The sequence below is a fragment of the Anolis carolinensis genome, chromosome 3 (genome assembly GCF_035594765.1).
Source record: "Anolis carolinensis isolate JA03-04 chromosome 3, rAnoCar3.1.pri, whole genome shotgun sequence".
NCBI classification, from domain to species: domain Eukaryota; kingdom Metazoa; phylum Chordata; class Lepidosauria; order Squamata; family Dactyloidae; genus Anolis; species Anolis carolinensis.
Window position 1 is genome coordinate 154,241,255 of NC_085843.1, and position 20,000 is coordinate 154,261,254.

General features: G+C 39.5%; 1 protein-coding gene across 1 annotated transcript in view; it reads right to left on the minus strand.

Annotated features, from left to right (window-relative positions):
• Positions 1-19,653, minus strand: part of olfm4 (olfactomedin 4) — a 45,070-nt gene extending 25,417 nt beyond the window's left edge. Inside the window, exons 1-4 of the mRNA XM_003218641.4 lie at positions 19,529-19,653; positions 15,951-16,013; positions 6,917-7,069; positions 127-339 (exon numbers count right to left, since the gene is read on the minus strand). Of these exons, the coding sequence (XP_003218689.2) occupies positions 127-339; positions 6,917-7,069; positions 15,951-16,013; positions 19,529-19,624 (525 nt within the window). The 5' untranslated portion in view covers positions 19,625-19,653. The remainder of the gene's footprint in view (positions 1-126; positions 340-6,916; positions 7,070-15,950; positions 16,014-19,528) is intronic.
• Positions 19,654-20,000: the final 347 nt, after the last annotated feature.

A 20,000-nucleotide genomic window follows, 5' to 3' on the forward strand; every position in this document is an offset into this window, starting at 1 on the left:
ATATAATGTGATTCACCCTGAGTCCCCTTCAGGGTGAGAAGGGCAGAATATAAATACTGTAAATAAATAAATAAATAAATATTTGAAATAGAGAGAAATGTCCACAGGGAAAAGATTTTACCATACCTCTATATATAACTGTTCGACAATCACGTTGTTCCCAGATAGAGATACTTTCAATTGAGTCACCAGTTTCTCCATTTCTTGGATTTCCAGTCTGATTAACTGGAAGTCCAGTTCAGTGTAAGAAACGCTGGTCTTCTCCAAATACTCGATCTTTTTTGTCAAGTTCAGAATCCTTTTTTCATACAATTCAATGTCTTTGGTGTATTGGCTAACCTATAAATATACAAAGGGATGCATTCCATTTTAGAAAATGTATTTAAGGTACCTTTTTCAAAGATAAGTTTTGCCTCATTGCACCTCTGCAATCTCGTCGAGATCAAAATATGATTACATGGGTATAACTGAAGCACAGAGGCTTATCTAACATTGTCTTTATTTTTAGACCAGAATACATAGCGAAGTTTACAGATAAATGACATAGATAAAGTAAAATGTCTGCAGGATAGGAAAAGTGTAATCGCTGATCAGTTACATTCTTCTCAGTGATTTTTATTGAGTTCAACAGAAAACTGCATCAGAGTACAGCGGAATGACACAAAAATCCTTCTCCAGATCCTACAAAAATGCTCTGATGAAATCAAGCTTGTTTTCTGCTGCCCTGCAGACTAGGACACGGAAAAGTGGCTTAAAATACAGGAAAGGAGATTCCACCAGAACATCAGGAAGAACTTTCTCACTGTGAGGGCTGTTCGGCAGTGGAACTCTCTCCCCCGGACTGTGGTAGAGGCTCCTTCTTTGGAGGCTTTTAAGCAGAGGCTGGATGGCCATCTGTCGGGGGTGCTTTGAATGAGATTTTCCTGCTTCTTGCAGGGGGGTGGACTGGATGGTCCATGAGGTCTCTTCCAACTCTACTATTCTATGATTCTATGATTCTATGATTCATTCCAAAATTACTTCCAAGAGGAAAAAATACGAAAACCTTTAGGCTCAATAATCTCTCCAGTACTGTTGTTTCACACCAGTTTAACTGTCATTATCAACTAGGTGATGTTGTGAAGGTCTATATTGATCCAGCAAATATCCACCTAAACCCTGTTGGCATTTTTATAAGTCATGTTGGTCTTAACTAGCAGCACCTCCTAAAACCGAACTCGGAAAAAGAGTTGAAATTTCAGTCAGATTTGGTTAGGCATTTGAAGCCCTTTGCTATGATTGAAAGGAGAATTGGGGTGGATTGCACCATAGGAGGAAATGAGTAATATTTTACAATTTTAAAATGTTTATCAAATAAAATACATATCATGACCATAATTGAGTAAAATGAAATTAACTACATCCATTTCCTTCTTGGTTTCTTGTAATTTTGCAATTTCCTGAATCCAAATGTGTACAACCAACCAAAAAATACTGCATCTCTTCAAAGGTTACTCAAAGAATTTGCAACCATACACGTTCTTCCCCCCTGGTTTTCAGCTCAGTTTAACCACCAATTAGTCTGTCATGTTGCAAAAGCAAACCACAGAAACTGATATGTGTTAATGGACTGATGTGTCAAGGCAACAATTTGCATAAACCAAACACTCACTCAGAAGAGTGACCCCAAAAAGAAATTCCAAAAGAAAGAGTTTGTATATGGCACAAGAACGTATCTGACAGACGCTCAGAAGTACAACCTTTATGTCGGGTATTGGAGTACCTATCTTTCCTTTGTCTCTGACTCATTTTCAAGAACAATAATGCATTTACAAGCACCATCAATCATTTGACAGTGGGAAATAACAAGAGTGATGTTTATATGGAACAATTACATATGGAGCTGTATTTATTTTACTTTTCTACCAAATGACCTCAATGTTGAAGACTAAAGGACATTCCTGACAAAGCTCTTTATTTTTTCTCCCTATATATATATATATATATATATATATATATATATATAACTGTCATAAGTAAGCTAGTATCTTTAACACCCCTGTAGTGAAGCTCTGTTTTCATGTCTGACCTGATGTGTTATCTGACAAGCTCATGTCGGACGATATGTCACTTTGTATCTAGCTTGATGGTTGCCACCCTGCTAGGCTGAGCTGCCCAGACATACCGCAGTGCAACAGAGGTTGGGGTTAGGGGTTTGGCGGAATTGATTTCCCAAGATTCATTACTTTAATCAGACACTGGTTCAAAGGAGAACAACAGTCGTAATTCATAGTCAAAGTACCAACTGAGAAGATTACTCTTTCTGTATTCACTGATTAGCTATTAGCTAAAAACATTCCTTCAATAGGCACAAAGGAATAGGAAATGCTTTGGAAAATTGACCAATGGTAAATTGGAGGCAAGTATTTTTCCCCTGTACAAATGGGAGCTCAAAAATGGAAAGAAAGAGTTCATTTATTCCCTGGGTGGACACTCTTCCAAACACCTGCTGGAAATCTATACCCGGGAAAGGTAGGCTGCACTTATTTATTTATTTATTTATTTTATATATCGCTCTTCTCCCCCAGGGAGACCCAGAGCAGTCTTACATAATGGCAAGATTAATGTTGTGACTGCGCCTTCGGGGATTATGGTTGATGGGGATGGAATTCGAAGAGGAAGAAAAAACCCTCGTGATGAGGGTTCACGGGAGGAGTTGCGCAGGAAGCGACTTAGAGAGTTATATGGGGGATCTTCTGAGGAAGATTCAGATGGGGAGATGGATGCTGAGGAACAGGTGGTGGCTGGGGAAGCGGGCACTGAATGGGCACAGCCACCGGAGATGTTTGGGGATTTGGGGTCTATGGATACTTCTGAACCTGGGGTTTCTGCAGGAGCTGATCCCAATTGGGATGCTTGGAGAAGGGAGGATGGTTCTTTAAGTGTTCATGGGGCTAAGTGTGGGCAGGATGATTGGGACTCCGACGAATTGCTAGGTACTCCAGATCCACGAGCTCTAGCTGTGTGGAGCTCAGACTCTGAGTAGATTTGGGACACCTGGTGTTTGGGTGTGGGTGTTTGGTCACCCAGGAGGAAGGGGAATAAAATGGGAATGTTTGGCCACTGCACTTTGCGTGTGGCAAGGTGTTGCTGAGGCGCCATTGGGATCTCTGTGTTTCCATGAAGACTGGACTTGGACTATGATTTGAATCTGCTGTTATCACCTAGCTTGGCTCTCGCTGTGTCTTATCGTGGACCTGTTTTGGATGACTGCACCCTCTTCAGACCTTGGATCGGAATTTGACCTTGCTACTGCCTTCGCCCTGTGATTGATGACTACTATCGGCTTTTGACTCCTGGCTTGCTCTTTGGACACTGCTGTTATCTCCTGACCTGACCTTGGAATCCCGGACGACGTCTTTTCACCATCCTTTTGGAGCCTTCGGCTTTATCCACATTGTGGAAGCAGTCTACTGCATTCTTAGTTTGTTTGTTTGTTTCCTGACCAATTTGGTGTTTTCTTTTGGGAACTGTTCCTTTGAAAACTACAGAGCCGGCTGGCAGGGCTTGGACTCGGAAAGTGCAGTTTGCACTAAGTTTGTTTAGCTTTGTTTTTACCTGCTTGTGTTGCTGAATTATATTTTTGTTTGAACTGCTCTTGAAGCACTGATAGTGAAGTGTTTCAAGGTTTTTTCTGTGTTAACATTACTTTTTGGCTTATCTGCTGAATAAACTCTTTTTGTTCGCTAATTGGCGTCTGACTCTTGACAATTAATGCCACATATAATACAAAATATAGCAAAAACAAACAATCGTAAAAACACACTTAAAAACCAATATCATACCCCATTAAAACAGTGAAACACAGTGTGACCGTTACAACAGGGCCAGTAGCATTGGGCCAAAAGTCAGAGCAAGTCTGTATTCAACTTCACATTAATCCAAAGAATACATCAGATGATATCAACCGTATCGTAGGATGGGCCAAAAGCTTGGTCCCACATCCAGGTCTTCAGCTGCTTCCTAAAAGACATGAGTGAGGGAACTTTCCTAACGTGCACTTCCAAAAACCCTTCTTGCAGCACAGTTCCTTCTAAGCATTGAATTACGGGGAGCAGATTAGGCAAAAAGAAAGCTTCCTTCAGAGATGAGTGGACCACCTGTGGCACCATGAATACTGGTGGACTGGAATTCCCATCATCCTGCACCACTGCCTTGACATCCTGAGGGCAATGAGTTTCCTGACCTTGCATTAAGTTCAGCCAATCCTTTCAATAGCTTCCTCGGGAATCAATGGAAAAGCTTGCTTTTTCTTTGCCATTAGGCTTGTGCATTTGTATAGAATCGCTATCCATTTCTGTTTGTTTCATTTTTGGAAATGACATGGTTTATCTTGGAGCAGACATCTTGGGTTCTAGCTCTCTGCTGCTGCCTTCCTCTCCTTCTCCACCTCCATCTCTCGTGCAAGGAAGGTGCATCCAGCCCCCTTCCTCTTCATCCTTCACACCTCTTACCCTCTCCTCCCCTCCTCTTCAGCTCTTGGAGTTGTCACCCTGGGTCATTGCTGCTGCTGCTTCCTGGCTTACTCTAGAGTAGGAGAAGCAAAGGAGGAAGAAAAGGGGGTGTGAAGTAAGAAGTAAAAAGTGCAGAGGAGGAAGATGAGGGAGAGTAAGAGGCATGAAGGGGGAAGAGGAGGCACCTTGCTTGCAAGAGCGATGGAGGCAGAAGCAGCCACAGCCCAAGGTGGCAGCTCCAAGAGCCAAGGAGGAGGGAGGAGGAGCCATGCATTCTCCAAGGCATTTTAAGGAGGCTTCCCACTTCCAGATAAGGAAGAGTTATCACCTCCTGGAAGAGGAGAGTAAATGAGGGTTTACTTTTTGTTTGCTAGTGGATTAATCAAAAGGATTAAACTGTGCTCATGAAAAGCAGGCAAGTAAATGATAACCACTCCAGCTTTCTTTCATTTCAAGCTAATTTTCATGGGGGGAGGTATTCACATTTTATGCTCCTTCCCAAAATGAAAAGAACAAAAGAACTAATGAAATGGGAGAAACGAATACTGCACACATCTCTATTTGCCACTAAAATAACCAGTAGGAGAAGGATGGCACCTGGAGGCATAACACCAAAGGTAAGCACTTCCTGAACCTAGATCCTCCAACACTAATAATAATAATAATAATAATAATAATAATAATAATAATAACAACAACTTTATTCTTATACCCCGCCCCATCTCCCCGAAGGGACTCAGGGCGGCTTACATGGGGCCATTCCCAGAAACAACAATATAAAAGCAAACAAAGCAATAAAACAAATCAATCAACAATAAAACAACAGTAATTGATAAAAACAATCATAAAAGGTCAACATATTAGTCAGGTGTTAAAAACATGAGTTGAGTTCACGGATCAGGGCCAAAGTGCAAAATATGTCAAAATCATCAGGGACGGGTAATTGCCCAGCTGACATAGTCGTTAAAGTGCAATTAAATGTAATACTGAGAAGGCAAACCTATGGGTCTATATTAAGTGGGCAAATAGGTCAAACCTACAAAGGTCAATCATTGAAGGTTGTTTTGAAGGCTCCAGACCCAACAGTGTTCTACATAAATTATTTCCATTGACAATTCCTTTCCCTGTTTGTGCATAAAGGTGCAAGGAAATTTCAACAATATCAGAGATGAATACAGAGATAACTCACAACATGAGTAGCTTGAAACATTTGTGAGCAAATGCAGGGATGCCCTCACTATCCCCCACTACATTTTTCCTGCCAGATTAGGGGATCTGTGTATCATACTCCAATGAGTTCAAAGAAAATTGTTTGAACAAAAACAAGTGTTTCCAGTGGACTGCCTCAGTCTCCTTCACCACCTCCCTGTTGTGAGATTTTTTTAATGCATAAACTTCTTATCTCTTTCTGATTATACTGTGAGAAAGTTTATGAATATTTATGGCTAGAATTTATAATTTAGTGCTCTGTCTTTCCTCCTGATTAATTCAAGGACACTTCATTTGTTACGACGTCTGGTTCCTGAAGCAGTCAAACCATTTCTCCTGGACACCTAATTGAAACCCTGCATATTTTTCATCAAGCAACCAATGTCAAATGCTGGATCTTGGCTGTGTAGTAGTTTTTTCCGGTTTCCTGGAGATTATAGAAGTTGAGGCTTATTTATGGGTGTTTTCTCTCTCTAGAATTTTGCAAGGGAAATGGGATCTGAATTCCTGCAGCTAACAACCCAAACAGCACAAGGAGCTTCGTCTTAATTAGATGCACCCCCAACATTGTGAAAATATTTGATTGTCAAACATTTTGACATATTATGGAGAACTCTTGATCCCCTTCCACCCCTTCTGACAATATTTTAAGACAAAGGGGAGCACATCAGGCTATTATTGCTCCTTTTTATAGTGTAAGATGATCAAGAGACCACTTTCCATTTGATTTTCGCCATACGCTGCCTGCTTCCCTTTCTAACATGAGCTTCCCCTGAGGTTACAGCAGAAGAAAGACTAATAAGGGAATTTTATATCCATAGACTCTTAAAAGATTCCTTTGCTTATTTTTCACAGAGGTGTTTTCAGATTTGCACCAAAAAGAAGGGTAACATTTAACTACTTTATTTACCAATTATTTCACAAAAATATAATAGATCATGGAAAAATGACTTACAAATAACTAGTTGCTTGTCTTGTAATTAGTTCTTTTCCAGCAATACTTATATGACTGTATTACAAAGAAGTCACAGATCTGTTGGAAGTCCCAGTTAAAGTAAAGCCATTGAATAAACTGCTGAATGGTGAATAAATCCATAGGTTTTTTAAATCATGTCAGAGACAAATGTATTTATTTTTCTCATGTTAGACTTGGCAATACATGTCTGTTAACTACAGAAATGCATTGTCTTAAAAAAGTTTTTAAAATCACTTACTTTAGAGATCTCTATGTCAAATTTCACAGAGAGCTGTTGAGCTAAGATTTCAATTCTCTCGACCCTATCCACAGGAAATGCGGTATCTGGGAGGTACACAGAGCACTGGCACACACCATGGTCATCCAAAGAGCCAGTCACATTGGCAAATGGCTGTAAGAAAATTAGAAAGAGGGGAAAAAAATCAGTGACATACTTAGGTGACATTTTTCTGATGATACTTGCAAAGGGAAGAAAACATACACTGTATAAAATTATTTATAAAATTATTGTTGTTACTACTACTACTACTACTACTACTACTACTACTACATTCTGAACAATTTTTGAATTGAACCCATGTTCAGATATGAATGGTTCGTATTTATTTATTTACCATATTTATATCCTGCCTTTCTCAACCCCTGGGGGGACTCAAGGCAGCTTACAAATGGTACTATATAGTGCCTACAGCATAAAACATGAGAAAATTACATTAAAATTAAAATAAGCATAGGTAAAAAACATATGTTAAGACACAGCATCCAAAAAGCAAGGTCTAAGGCCGATCCAGAGTCAATTGCACGATTTCAAGTAAACTTATTGCACAACTACTTGTAGGGCTGAGCTAATGAAAAACAACTGGAATATTGTCTAAATTGACTGCTATATTAACAATAAGCAAGTCAATCTTTTTCCCAAAATTAGAAATTACTTAATCTACAGCATCTGGACTACTTAATTGCTATTTGTGCAGCTTTCTAAAGAACTGGTGTGGTTTTGGGTGCTGGGAAGCTCTCTGTTTAGACAACTGTACTTTTATAACGTGTTCATCTGTGTCTACCTCAAGCTCCGTTTGACACACTATTTGCAATATATTTATATTTACTTAAACAATGAGTGTCCTAGACTGAGTCCAAATCACAGCTCAAGACCACGATGGTAGAGACTGGGCAGATTGAGAGGTTAATTTCTTCAACTGGAAGATTCCCTGCCCTTGGTATCTATGATCCCTACTCCATACAGGGAGTTTCTGAGAGAATCACGAGAGATAGGGCTATTTAATCATCCATATTTCCAATTTACCGGGGCTCTGTCTTTTTGCAGCTCTGGTTCTTTTATGCTCATACTCAAAAGACTGTATAGACCCCGAAGGTGTGAACTGTAAAGACTTCACATCATTTTTACTTCAGCCTTCTGTCTGAATTGCTTGTATTATGAGTCACCAGCCCCATACTATTATTATCTTCCAATTGCTCATTATACATATACCAATCTGTTTAGAGGTTCCACCAGCATTTGAAAGTTGGTTTTTCCCATTCTTGTTATTGTGTTTTCAAGGCGGAAATATGTTCAAAGTAAGGAAAAGGAACTTGGATATTTAGGTCAGCAATTCCCCAAAGTGCTCCCTAACTCATAATTTTATAAACACCAATTGTTGATGTTCCTGTGTTATTGTTGCTTTCTTCTTTGTCATAGAAAGCCCCAAATCCCTGTTCCCACAAAATGAACATGACCTCCACATTGGAAGGTAGAGGACTTGCCTGAAAAATTAAAGCACAACAATCCTTTGTCCATATCCTAAAAACTCTTGAAGAAAGCAATCTTCTTCATTCTAATCCCAAAAGTGTACCATGTTATCTGGAAACAGTTATCCCCACTTTCTAAACTCCAACTTTCAGGCCCCATCTACACTGCCATATAATGCAATTTTTGAATCCAGATTACCTGCTTTGAACTGGATTATATGGCAATGTAGACTCATATAATCCAATTCAAAGAAGATAATCTGGATTCAGAAACTGGATTATATGGTAGTGTAGATCCAGTCTCATCTGCAAATTTCCCTTCCCACTTGGCTGTTGCCTCTGTAGTGGAGAGTGGGAGTGGGGTATGGATGCACCAATGTCAAAAACAGAGCCCGGCACTCCTCTCTGCCTCTTTCCAAACTCTGAGGAAATACCTATATTGGAATATGACATTTGTGTTTGGAAGGTGAGGGGGGATGGTACTTTTCTCCAACTTCCAGGAGCTTTATGGTACCACATCCACTCCAAAATCCTTTAAGCAACAAGAATAACCCAAATTAGACCTGGCTATCAGATCTCTATGAAATGGATTATCACTGTGGTTTTGCCTAGAGATAATGCTTACATGAAGTCCTGGAGCCAATTTATACTGAACATTTAGGTTGGTGTAGAGCTAAATCAGCCCCCTGGCAGCTAAATACTGTATGGGGCTGATCCAGGGTAATGCAGAGCAAAGCCACTTTAATGCGGCATTTCCCTACATTAACCATAGTTGGGGGAAATTCTGAATTCTGAACCAGAATCCAAGTTTTCCCCCAACTTTGGACCTATAGGAATAGTTGGACTGGCAGAACCCACATCACAGCTGGAAACCATCATGTCACAGAGGCTAGAAGGGACAGGAAGGGTGGCTGCACAGCTTGGCATTGGGGACACTCTGTCACACCTCAACGTTGCCCGGTGGGTGGGTACATAACATACGAGGGTTATCCAGGAATTAATTACATTTTGGAATTAAAAATGAACAAAGTATAGGAGAAAACATTTGCAGTTGAAAGCCACACCCAAATACCACTTCTCAACATAGTCGCCATTCAAATCTAGACACTTATCATAGCGATGAATAAGCTTGGCAACTCCTTCCCCACAAAACTCTGCCGCTTGCATTTTAGCAACGATGCACAGCTGCGGGAAGGGGTGACCGGCTGGTTGAGGATGCAAGCGGCAGAGTTTTGTGGGGAAGGAGTTGCAACGCTCATTCATCGCTTTGATAAGTGCATAGATTTGAATGGCGACTATGTTGAGAAGTAGTATTTGGGTGTGGCTTTCAACTGCATATGGTAAATGTTTTCTCCTATACTTTATTCATTTTTAATTCCAAAACCTAATCTATTTTCTGGATAACCCTCGTATACAGTGTTCCCTCACTTATCGCTGGGGTTAGGTTCCAGGACCACTCGCAATAAGTAAAAATCCGCAAAGTAGGGACACTATATTTATTTTAATATTTACACATTATTTTAGTAGTTATACACTATTTTAAGTCTTTATCAACCAATCGTGTGTTGGTAAATTGCCTCCTCCTCCCGTTGCCGCTTGGGCCCCTTTTCTCTCCCTTTGGCTTCTCCTGCCTCCCTTCCTTAGGCTGTAAAATGTATTTTTCAGGATTTATAATAGTCTTTTAGAGTTTATTGAAAAACCATGAAACAGCAAATCCGCGAAAAGTGAACCGCGAAGTAGTGAGGGAACACTATATACACATATCCAGCATGGGACACACCAGATCAGTCCCAGATTATGGATCAGTGCAGATCTGCCCTTGGACTTGACAAATGAATGAGAATAGCTGGACATATTCAGGTCATATCCTTTGCTAGAGCTAACTGATAGACAATATATTTTGTAACACAGAAGTGGTAGCAAGCAGGCACGCCCTTCTCCCACAATTTCATGTAATTTAGGAATAGACCTGAGAAAAATGTATAGAAAGTTTGGAGATGAGAACTAAGGCGAACTAGTGAAAGGGTTAGAAACAGAGAAAGGAGACAGAACCGGAATTGGGGCATTCTATAAGATATCTGTATCAAAGGATATAAAGGTTTAATGTGGGACAGTGGAATTTTCTTCTGGTGTTCAAACTGCCTACTTGTATTTAATATTAAACCTACAATATAGCTAAAACAAACTATTAAAAAGTGGTGTGCATCTCTAAAGACCCCTCCTTCCAAAATGACCAAAGCTACTGTTTTCCTACAATGCTTTTTTGCAAGTAGGAGGCATTGCAGAGAATAATATTATGGTCTCCCTCCCTCCAAAAAAGAAAAAACCCAGAGAGAACTCTGGAAGAGATGAGACAGCACCTGACCCCCTTCTTCTTTCTGTTTTCAATTTCCAGGGGACTCTTTATTGCCCTCTTGTTTGTCTCTGCTTCATCTTATCTTTCTTTCACAGATAATTACTGTCTCTGCTCTCATATTAGAAGATAGGCAGAGATAACCAAGAAAAGGAGAAATGCACCAGCAGCTCAGCCATCCTTTTCAGCTTTCTCTGCCAGGTGATGCTTTCAGAATTCTCCACAGTCAGAGCATGGCTCTTTTCACATAATGAGACTCTGCATAATCAAGATTTCACTGGTGTCATTCAGTAGCAGGAAGGAAGCACAAGCCATTGCATCTTTACCCAAAATTGCAGATACAATTCTGGTCTATTTATTTATTACTTTTATCCAAAGATCTCAGGGCATCTGACAATAAAATTCATTTAAAATAAAAATTAGTTTATGATTTAAAACTGGTTAAAAATGTTTTAAAATAGGACATATGCATCTCTACAACTACAAACCATAGGACATATGCACCTCTACAACCAATGTGCCACTTCAGGGAAGATACTTTCCCACAATGTATTTGTTCGTGGTGGGACACAGAGGGGAGTCTCTCCAATAGATCTCAGTTATCAGGCACGGATATATAGAGATAAGGTCACTCCCTCAAGTATTAAGGTCCCAAGCAAGGCTTTAAGTATTATCAGCATCACCTTGAATTCAGACTAAAAAAAAATGGCAACCAATACAATTCTTTCAGAACTGCTGTTGCATGGTATATGAATGAAATCCTGGCACTAGAAGTCTAACTATGGCATTTTCCACTAGGTGCAGTTTCCAAGTCATTTTCAAGGGCAGCCCTATGTAAATTGCATTGCAGTAATCTACAGCTGGTGGTCAAATCAAAGATGGCCCAAGCATTCCAAGGCACCAAATTTAATCTAGGTTTTCAATGACAAAGATGGTTCTAAGGCCCCTTCTACACTGCTCTATATCCTAGAATCTGACCTCAGATTATCTATTCATCCCAGATTATCTGGCAGTGGTGACTCATATAATCCAGTTCAAAGCAGATAACCTGGGATCAGATCCTGGAATGTAAGGGCAGTGTAGAAGGGGCCTAAGATCTAAGGAAAGTGCAATTTGTCTTGTTTCCCCACCTCCAAATTTGTCTTTTCTCAGTTATAACATACCCTGTTTCCCCGAAAATAAGACATCCCCAAAAAATAAGACCTAGCAGAGGTTTTGCTGAATTGCTAAATATAAGGCCTCCCCCGAAAGTAAGACCTAGCAAAGTTTTTGTTTAGAATTATGCCCGGTGCCCGCCAAACAAAACACCAGAGCATGCAGGATTGGTAAATGTACATACCAGTTGTACATGGAAATAATGGTAGTAACAAGAAATTCTTGACAGAAGTCACAGTTTGTCTGGTTTGGTTATGTTGGTTTGTGATGACAACTACTGTACAGTATATAATAAATGTTCATTTTTTTTGTTCAACAATAAATGTGAATTCTTCTTCATGGAAAAATAAGACATCCCCTGAAAATAAGACCTAGCACATCTTTGGGAGCAAAAAATAATCAAAGACACTGTCTTATTTTCGGGGAAACACGGTAGCACTTTATTATCGATCCCCTCTGACTCCTAATCATGCACTCCATGCACCTTTGCCCAGTCTTTTATTATTTTAATTTGCTTTTCTTTTGTTCCTTATGGCAGTTCATTATTGTTTTTTAGTACTTTTAATCTGTTTAAATATTTTACTGCTGACAATGTTTGTTTGTTCTGATTGTATTTTATTTGTTTTATTGTGATCATTTGGGTTTTGCCGCATGTTAGCCACCCCGAAATGGATATAAAAATAAAGTTATTATTAGTATATTATAACCCCATCCAGGGATGGTAATCTACTACAGGGCTTCTTAAACTTTTTCCAATTGCAAACCATTTTCGTCTGAACTTTTTATTTATTTATTTATTTATTTGCAGCATTTATATTCCGCCCTTCTCACCCCGAAGGGGACTCAGGGGGGATCACATTACACATATAGGCAAACATTCAATGCCTTTTAACATAGAACAAAGACAAACAAACATAGGCTCCGAGCGGGCCTCGAACTCATGACCTCCTGGTCAGAGTGATTCATTGCAGTTAATTGCAGCTGGCTTGCTCTCCTGCCTGCGCCACAGCCCGGGCCCAACTTTTTACATGGCTCTAGGTATACAAATATCAAACCTTTATTGATAATAAATCAGCATTTGCAAGGCTTGCTAAGCAGGCTGATTTCCTTTTTGTGGAGTACAGCTGAAGAAGATTCTGCACTATAACTCCTGTATGTTGTTGCTAACATGTTTGGTTAAATGGGTGGTGTTCAGAAACCTTTAACTGTTGCCAATTATTGTGACACCAACATCAAGCTAAGGGGACCCCATTTGGGAGCCACATTTTAGGAACCAGTGGTCTACTCAACTACTCAATGATAGCCATGGGGCTGAGCAGGAGTCCACAATGTAACTCTCTGGGGCTATTTCCTCTCTACAAGCCCCTTCCTAGATCCTGTTTTTTAATATGAGTTGAGATTAAAAAAACAAAAAAAACAAAACAGCAGTGGCAACAGCAAAGCAAGAGGTACAGTATGTCAACAGCTGATAAGTCCTTTGCAAAGCATGCAGCTGCATTCAGAATGAGTCAGAAGGTGGCTTTGAAGTGACATCAGTGTCTTGCTTCTTTTTTTAACTGAAATCTTCACAGGTCTGTGGATTAGGTGAACAACTTACATACAGTAGAGTCTCACTTATCCAAGCCTCGCTTATCCAAGTTTCTGGATTATCCAAGCCATTTTTTCAGTCAATGTTTTCAATATATCATGATATTTTGGTGCTAAATTCGTAAATACAGTAATTGCAACATAACATTACTGCATATTAAACTACTTTTTCTGTCAAATTTGTTGTATAACATGATGTTTTGGTGAATAATTTGTAAAATCATAACCTAATTTGATGTTTAATAGGCTTTTTCTTAATCTCTCCTTATTATCCAAGATATTCGCTTATCCAAGGTTCTGCCGGCCCATTTAACTTGGATAAGTGAAACTCTACTGTATTTGCAATAAGAAAGGATTCATCAGATAACTATACTTCATCAGATGGGGCTTACTTCGGCAGCATATGCTGGTTCCATACTAGTTGACAAACAGAGCCCTTCTAGAAGTTCCCTTGTGTCATGAGATGGGATCCAATGGGCTCCATGGGTCAACTAGGACTGAACTGGCAAATGCCACCAAAGTAAGCCCCATATGATGAAGTCTTAGTTCTCTGAGGAATCCTTTCCTATTGCATTTATGTAAGTTGCTCACCTAATGGCTTCCCGTGTTGCACCACAATGAACGTGGGGAGGCCATGCAGTTGACACTTCCCTTAAATGTAAGCCAGGTGATGTGGGGCATGGGTCAACAGGTGCCCCATGCCCCCTCTCCCGACAGCAGTTGCCAGATTCACCACGATATGTGACAATTCCAGCAGCCCGTGTTAAGAGGTCGCTACTGCAGAAGCAGGTTCTTTCTGGTGACAGTTCACTACAGAACACAGGGGAGTCCTCCAAATTGTCCTCCAAATTGCTATTAAGTGTTTAAGGCACTCCATGGCAAAGATCCCTCTTGCAGTGATAGTTGTTGGCTTCCATTTCCATGGAACAGTGAATCTCCACTTTAAGGGAGCTATTTGTTGAACCTATTTGGGGGACAGACAGAGCCGGTCCTAGGTATTTTTCAAGTGTAGGCAAACAGAATTTTGGCACCCCCCCCCCCCCCAAACTAATCACTGAAAAATAAAAGCGCTGGATAAGCGAAAATGTTGGATAATAAGGAGGGATTAAGGAAAAGCCTATTAAACATCAAATTACATTAAGATTTTACAAATTAAGCACCAAAACATCATGTTTTACAACAAATCAACAGAAAAAGCAGTCTTGACTGTGCCCCCGTATGTTTTGCGTCCGAAGCAACTGCTTAATTCGCCTATGGATTTAGAAGCCACTAGAGGTTACTATGATCTTGTGGTTCTATTCCTATCCATGATTGCTGGTGGCAGAGGAAGTAACAGTGACAGAAACAGCAGAACTAAATAAGTTGATAGGAGTTGCCATTTAAGTTTCACACAATATTACTGATGACACATTGCCCTAAAGCAGTGTTCCTTAAACTTTGGTCCTCTAGATGTTTGTTAGTTCAGTTCCCAAAAGCCCCAAGCAGTATAGCAAATGAATAATAATAATAATTAATAATTAATAATTAATAATAATAATAATGAATTTATTACCACATCTCCCTGCGGCTCAACATCATTAAAACAAGAGATAAAACACTATTAAAAGATATACAACAAGATACACAAAGTTAAAATACAAGTTAAAATCCACTGATAAAATGCAGATTAAAATTCACAACTTAAAATTGAAGGATTTTGGCAGCTGAAGTCTAACATACTCAGAGGACCAGGGCTTGAGAGCCACTCCACTAGAGCATTGTAAAGGATGTAAATGACACCTTCTGGTATCCAATGCTTCTCAAAGTACCACCTGTTGGTATAACACATTTTGAAGAAAATTTTATATGACTAGGTGGAATCAGAATGGAGAAGTTGAAATGCCTTTCAGCAAAACTTACATTTTCCTAACTACCTGAAATACCCAGGGTGTGCTGATTTGCTCTTTTGCAACCAACCAATCTACTATAGTTGTAGGGATATAAATAATTGACTATTATGTCTTCACATTTAAGGGAAATATACAGTAGTTTTTCTCTATTGGAAAAATGAAAACCCAATTGCAATATTCTCATCATATTTAAATGTCCCAAAGTGCTTTAGACAAATTATTATGTAGGGGGGAAAATGTGTGTTTATTCCTGCAAAAAATGCCCTTTTGTTTTATACACAGATAATTCATTTTCAGTGCAGACATTTTTGCAGGGGGTTAGAAACATTGTTTTCTCTGAATAATCCTTACTCAACACTCTGGGATGTCAAATACCAAAAGAATATTGTGCAAACTTCTCTCTGCTTTTCATGTCAAGAAATCTGTTTTCCAACCTGGGAATGAATTCCTTCCGTTCTATTACATGGCTTCAACTATAAAATAAATTACAAACAATGCAGTTATACTATTAATACAAAGAGGTGAATATCAAAATACTTTACCTCCAGGTGACTGGTTGGCTTCAAGGGACCAGCAGGTGAGGGGATGTCTGGAAGAGTAGTAAGCTAAAAGGGAGATAAAAGGGAGAATATTTAAAAATAGCTCCTTAATAATGAATTTTAGGGCATGAATAGAAGTTAGTGTGAGCTACAGTACTGTGTATACTCAAGTATAAGCTGACCCGAATAAAAGCCGAGGCACCTAATTTTACCACAAAAAAACTGGGAAAACATTGACTCCAGTATAAGCCGAGGGTGGTAAATTTCAGAAATAAAAATAGATACCAATAAAATTACATTAATTGAGGCATCGGTAAGTTACATGTTTTTGAATATTTACATAAAACTCAAATTTAAGATAAGATTGTCCAACTCTGATCAAATCATTATTCTCATCTTCTTCAATGTAAATGTGCTTATGTATTCTTTTAATAATAATAATAGAGTAAAATAATACATGTAATAATAATAATAATAATAATAATAATAATAATAATAATAATAATAAATACAGGAAAATAATACAAGTAATAATAAATAGAGTAAAATAATAAATGCAATAATAATAATAATAATAATAATAATAAGATCAGAGTGAAATAATAAATGTATTAATAATAATAATAATAATAATAATAATAATAATAAAATAGAGTAAAATAAATGTAATAGTATCAACATTAATAGAGAAAAATAATAAATGTAATAATACAAATAATAATAGAGAAAAATAATAAATGTACTGTATATTCTCGAGTATAAACTGACCCAAATATAAGCCAACCAGGACCCTCACCCGAGTATAAGCCGAGGGGGGCTTTTTCAGTCTTAAAAAAAGGGCTGAAAAACTAGGCTTACACTCGAGTATATACAGTACATTTCTGCAGAATTTGGAAACAGTGGCAGATTGTATCCCCTGACACCCATGTACATATGCAATATGTGCATGCAAACACATTTATATACATGTGGATAACCAAATGCAAGGAAGCCCCAGTGGCATAGTGGGTTAAACTGCTGAGCTGCTGAATGTGCTGACTGAAAGGTCAGCGGTTCGAATCCAGGGAGTGGGTGAGCTCCCACTATTAGCCCCAGCTTCTGCCAACCTAGCAGTTAGAAAACATGCAAATGTGAGTAGATCAATAGGAACCGCTCCAGTGGGAAGGTAATGGCATTCCAGGCAGTCATGCCAGCTACATGACCTTGTCTATGGACAACGCCGGCTCTTCAGCTTAGAAATGGAGATGAGCATCAACTCCCGGAGTCAGACACCACTAGATTTAATGTCAGGGAAAACCTTTACCTTTTTACACACATAAAAACAACACATACAGAAGCACTTCCAGAAATAGGAACTACCTGGTGTGAGGCTGGAAAAAATCTACAAGGCTTCATTGTTTGCCATCAAATTGAATAGCAATGGTTACTTTTGCAAGAGAAAGTAAAGGAGGGGCAGTCGAAGACACCCTGGAAGCAAACACAATGCTGTCCTCTCCTCCAGATGTCTCCGGCCACTGAAAATGTAGCCTACTCTAATCTTCACAGCTTCACCTCTTAGTCTGAAAAGGGTTATCTTGGATTCTTTTGATTGCTCACACTTCTGTCTGAAGGGTTGTTGAATCTGTTAAGTTAGAATGTTAGGAACTTGCTTTTATACTATCTCAGAATAGTTAACCAAGAGTTCTTCTGAAAGCATCTATGAAACTTTTTTAAATGCCAAAAGGGTATAACTACGTGCACATGTAGACTCCAGCCTAATGACATGTGCAGAGGGCACCAGGAGTCACAAAATGCTAAATGTCAACTTGCAAAGAAAAATGGAAAATGGACAGGAGACTAGTGATTTGCTAGAGCAGTCGTTCTCAACCTGTGGGTCCCCAGGTGTTTTGGCCGACAACTTCCAGAAATCCCATCCAGTTTACAAGCTGTTAGGATTTCTGGGAGTTGAGGGCCAAATCATCTGGGGACCCACAAGTTGAGAACCATTGTGCTAGAGCCTCTAATGCAAGGTTTGGAATTGTATGGCCCTTCAGACAATGTTGGACTGCAAATCCAATCCATTGCAGCCCAACACCTTCTAGGGCTGTATGATTCTTACCTGAGTCCTGGTAGCATAAAATATTTCAGGAAGATGTGGGGCCAAGACTCCTTCTACACTACCCCATAGCCCAGGATTTGATCCCAGATTATCTTCTTATCCCAGATTATATGACAGTAACCCAATCCGAAGCAGATAACCTGGGATCAGATCCTAGAATATAGAGCAGTGTGGACCCAGCTTGATTGGCATCTTAAACAGGAAGGGGTGGGAAGGACACACTGCAACATTTTGTTGGCAGGTCCCACTGTTGATACACTAGTCTTTGTCACCTGTCTATGTGCATGTGAATATGTAGAGCAGGTGGCTCTCCATCTACAATGTCAAACATACGCCAGGAAGACATGTGAGGTCTCCTTTGCTGTTTCTTGGAACCAGTCCATAGCAATTAGTGACAAAATTGTTACCTATTAGTGTTAAACTGGTAAGCCTATGTAAACTGAAATAAAGACAGGTTTTTCACCTTTCAAGTCCTATTGCCTGCTCTGTGTAAACTGTAAAGCCCTTGGGGTAGAAAGCTGTCCTTTTGCAGTTTTTGGGAGTAATAAAGCATAATGCACAGTGACATTTATGTATAAACAAAAAGGTGTAATAGGAATCCCTGCCTCTGCTTCCTTCTTCCCTCAAATCCATTTCTAAAGTATTTGTTTCCATAATGAATTAATGAGCAAATCAGTTCTCTTTCTACATTTAAGACAGCATCCTGACCTTTTCTTATCACCTTTTGAAGAATGCTTCCCTATGACCTGAACACAGCAGTGGTACAATGCTACAGGCGTTTATTTTACATTAGACTCTTTTGAAATCTGCCATCCCGCTAAACCTGCCTAGCTTTGAGCTTTGCTCATGGAAGAAGGAAGATAGGAATGATAGATGCACCTTGTAGCAAACAGCAAGAGTCATCATGGCATCGTGAATTGGACTAGGACTCTGGAAGACTAGAGTTTGAACCACCCACTGGGTGACTTTGGGCAAGTTCTGTTTCTCACCCTCAGGCAAAGGCAAAGGCAAAGAAAAAAACCCCACTGAATAAATTATATCAAGAAAATCTAGTTATAGAGTCACCTTAGTAAAAAGGTAAAGGTTTCCCTTGACGTTAAGTCCAGTCATGTCTGACTCTGGGGGTTGGTGCTCATCTCCATTTCTAAGTCGAAGAGCCGGCATTGTCCATAGACACCTCCAAGGTCATGTGGCCGGCATGACTGCATGGAGCGCCGTTACCTTCCCGCCAGAGCGGTACCTATTGATCTACTCACATTGGCATGTTATCGAACTACTAGGTTAGCAGGAGCTGGAGCTAACAGCAGCCGCTCACGCCGCTCCCGGGGTTTGAACCTGGGACCTTTTGGTCTCCAGCTCAGTGCTTTAATGCACTTCGTCACCGGGGCTCAGAGTCACCTTAGAATCTCCATAATTTGTAATGACTTCATCGTACAAAACAACAATATAACAATCCTACAACATTGCCAACAATCAGTCTTACCCTTCTATTTGTGGGTGACGGCAGCACCGTTGAGGCATTTACAGCAAGTGCCCCTTGCAGGAGAAGCAGCAGCCCAGTTGCTTTGAGAAACTGCATCTTGCCAGCCTAGATAGATATGATGAAGAGTGGGAAGGGAAGCATTTTTATACTGTATACTGGGGATTTCCCTGGCATGAATTGTCCTAAGAAAGAGGAACTTACACAATTGCTATTGACTTTAGTACTCACCCAGGTATACAATGAACCATTAGATATTTCTCAAGGCATGTGAACAAGAACATTTACTCCATTGTTTGTTCCCTCTTGCAAAAGCCAGGGATTGTGGTCATTAGGTCATCAAAGTGATAGTAAATGATTATGAAACATACTAGGAAATATGAATACAAGCTGCTGTTTTACTATATAGGTCTATGTAGTACGTATTTTATTGTTCTAGATTTTTTTAAAAAACAGACATCCACAAGCTGTTCTT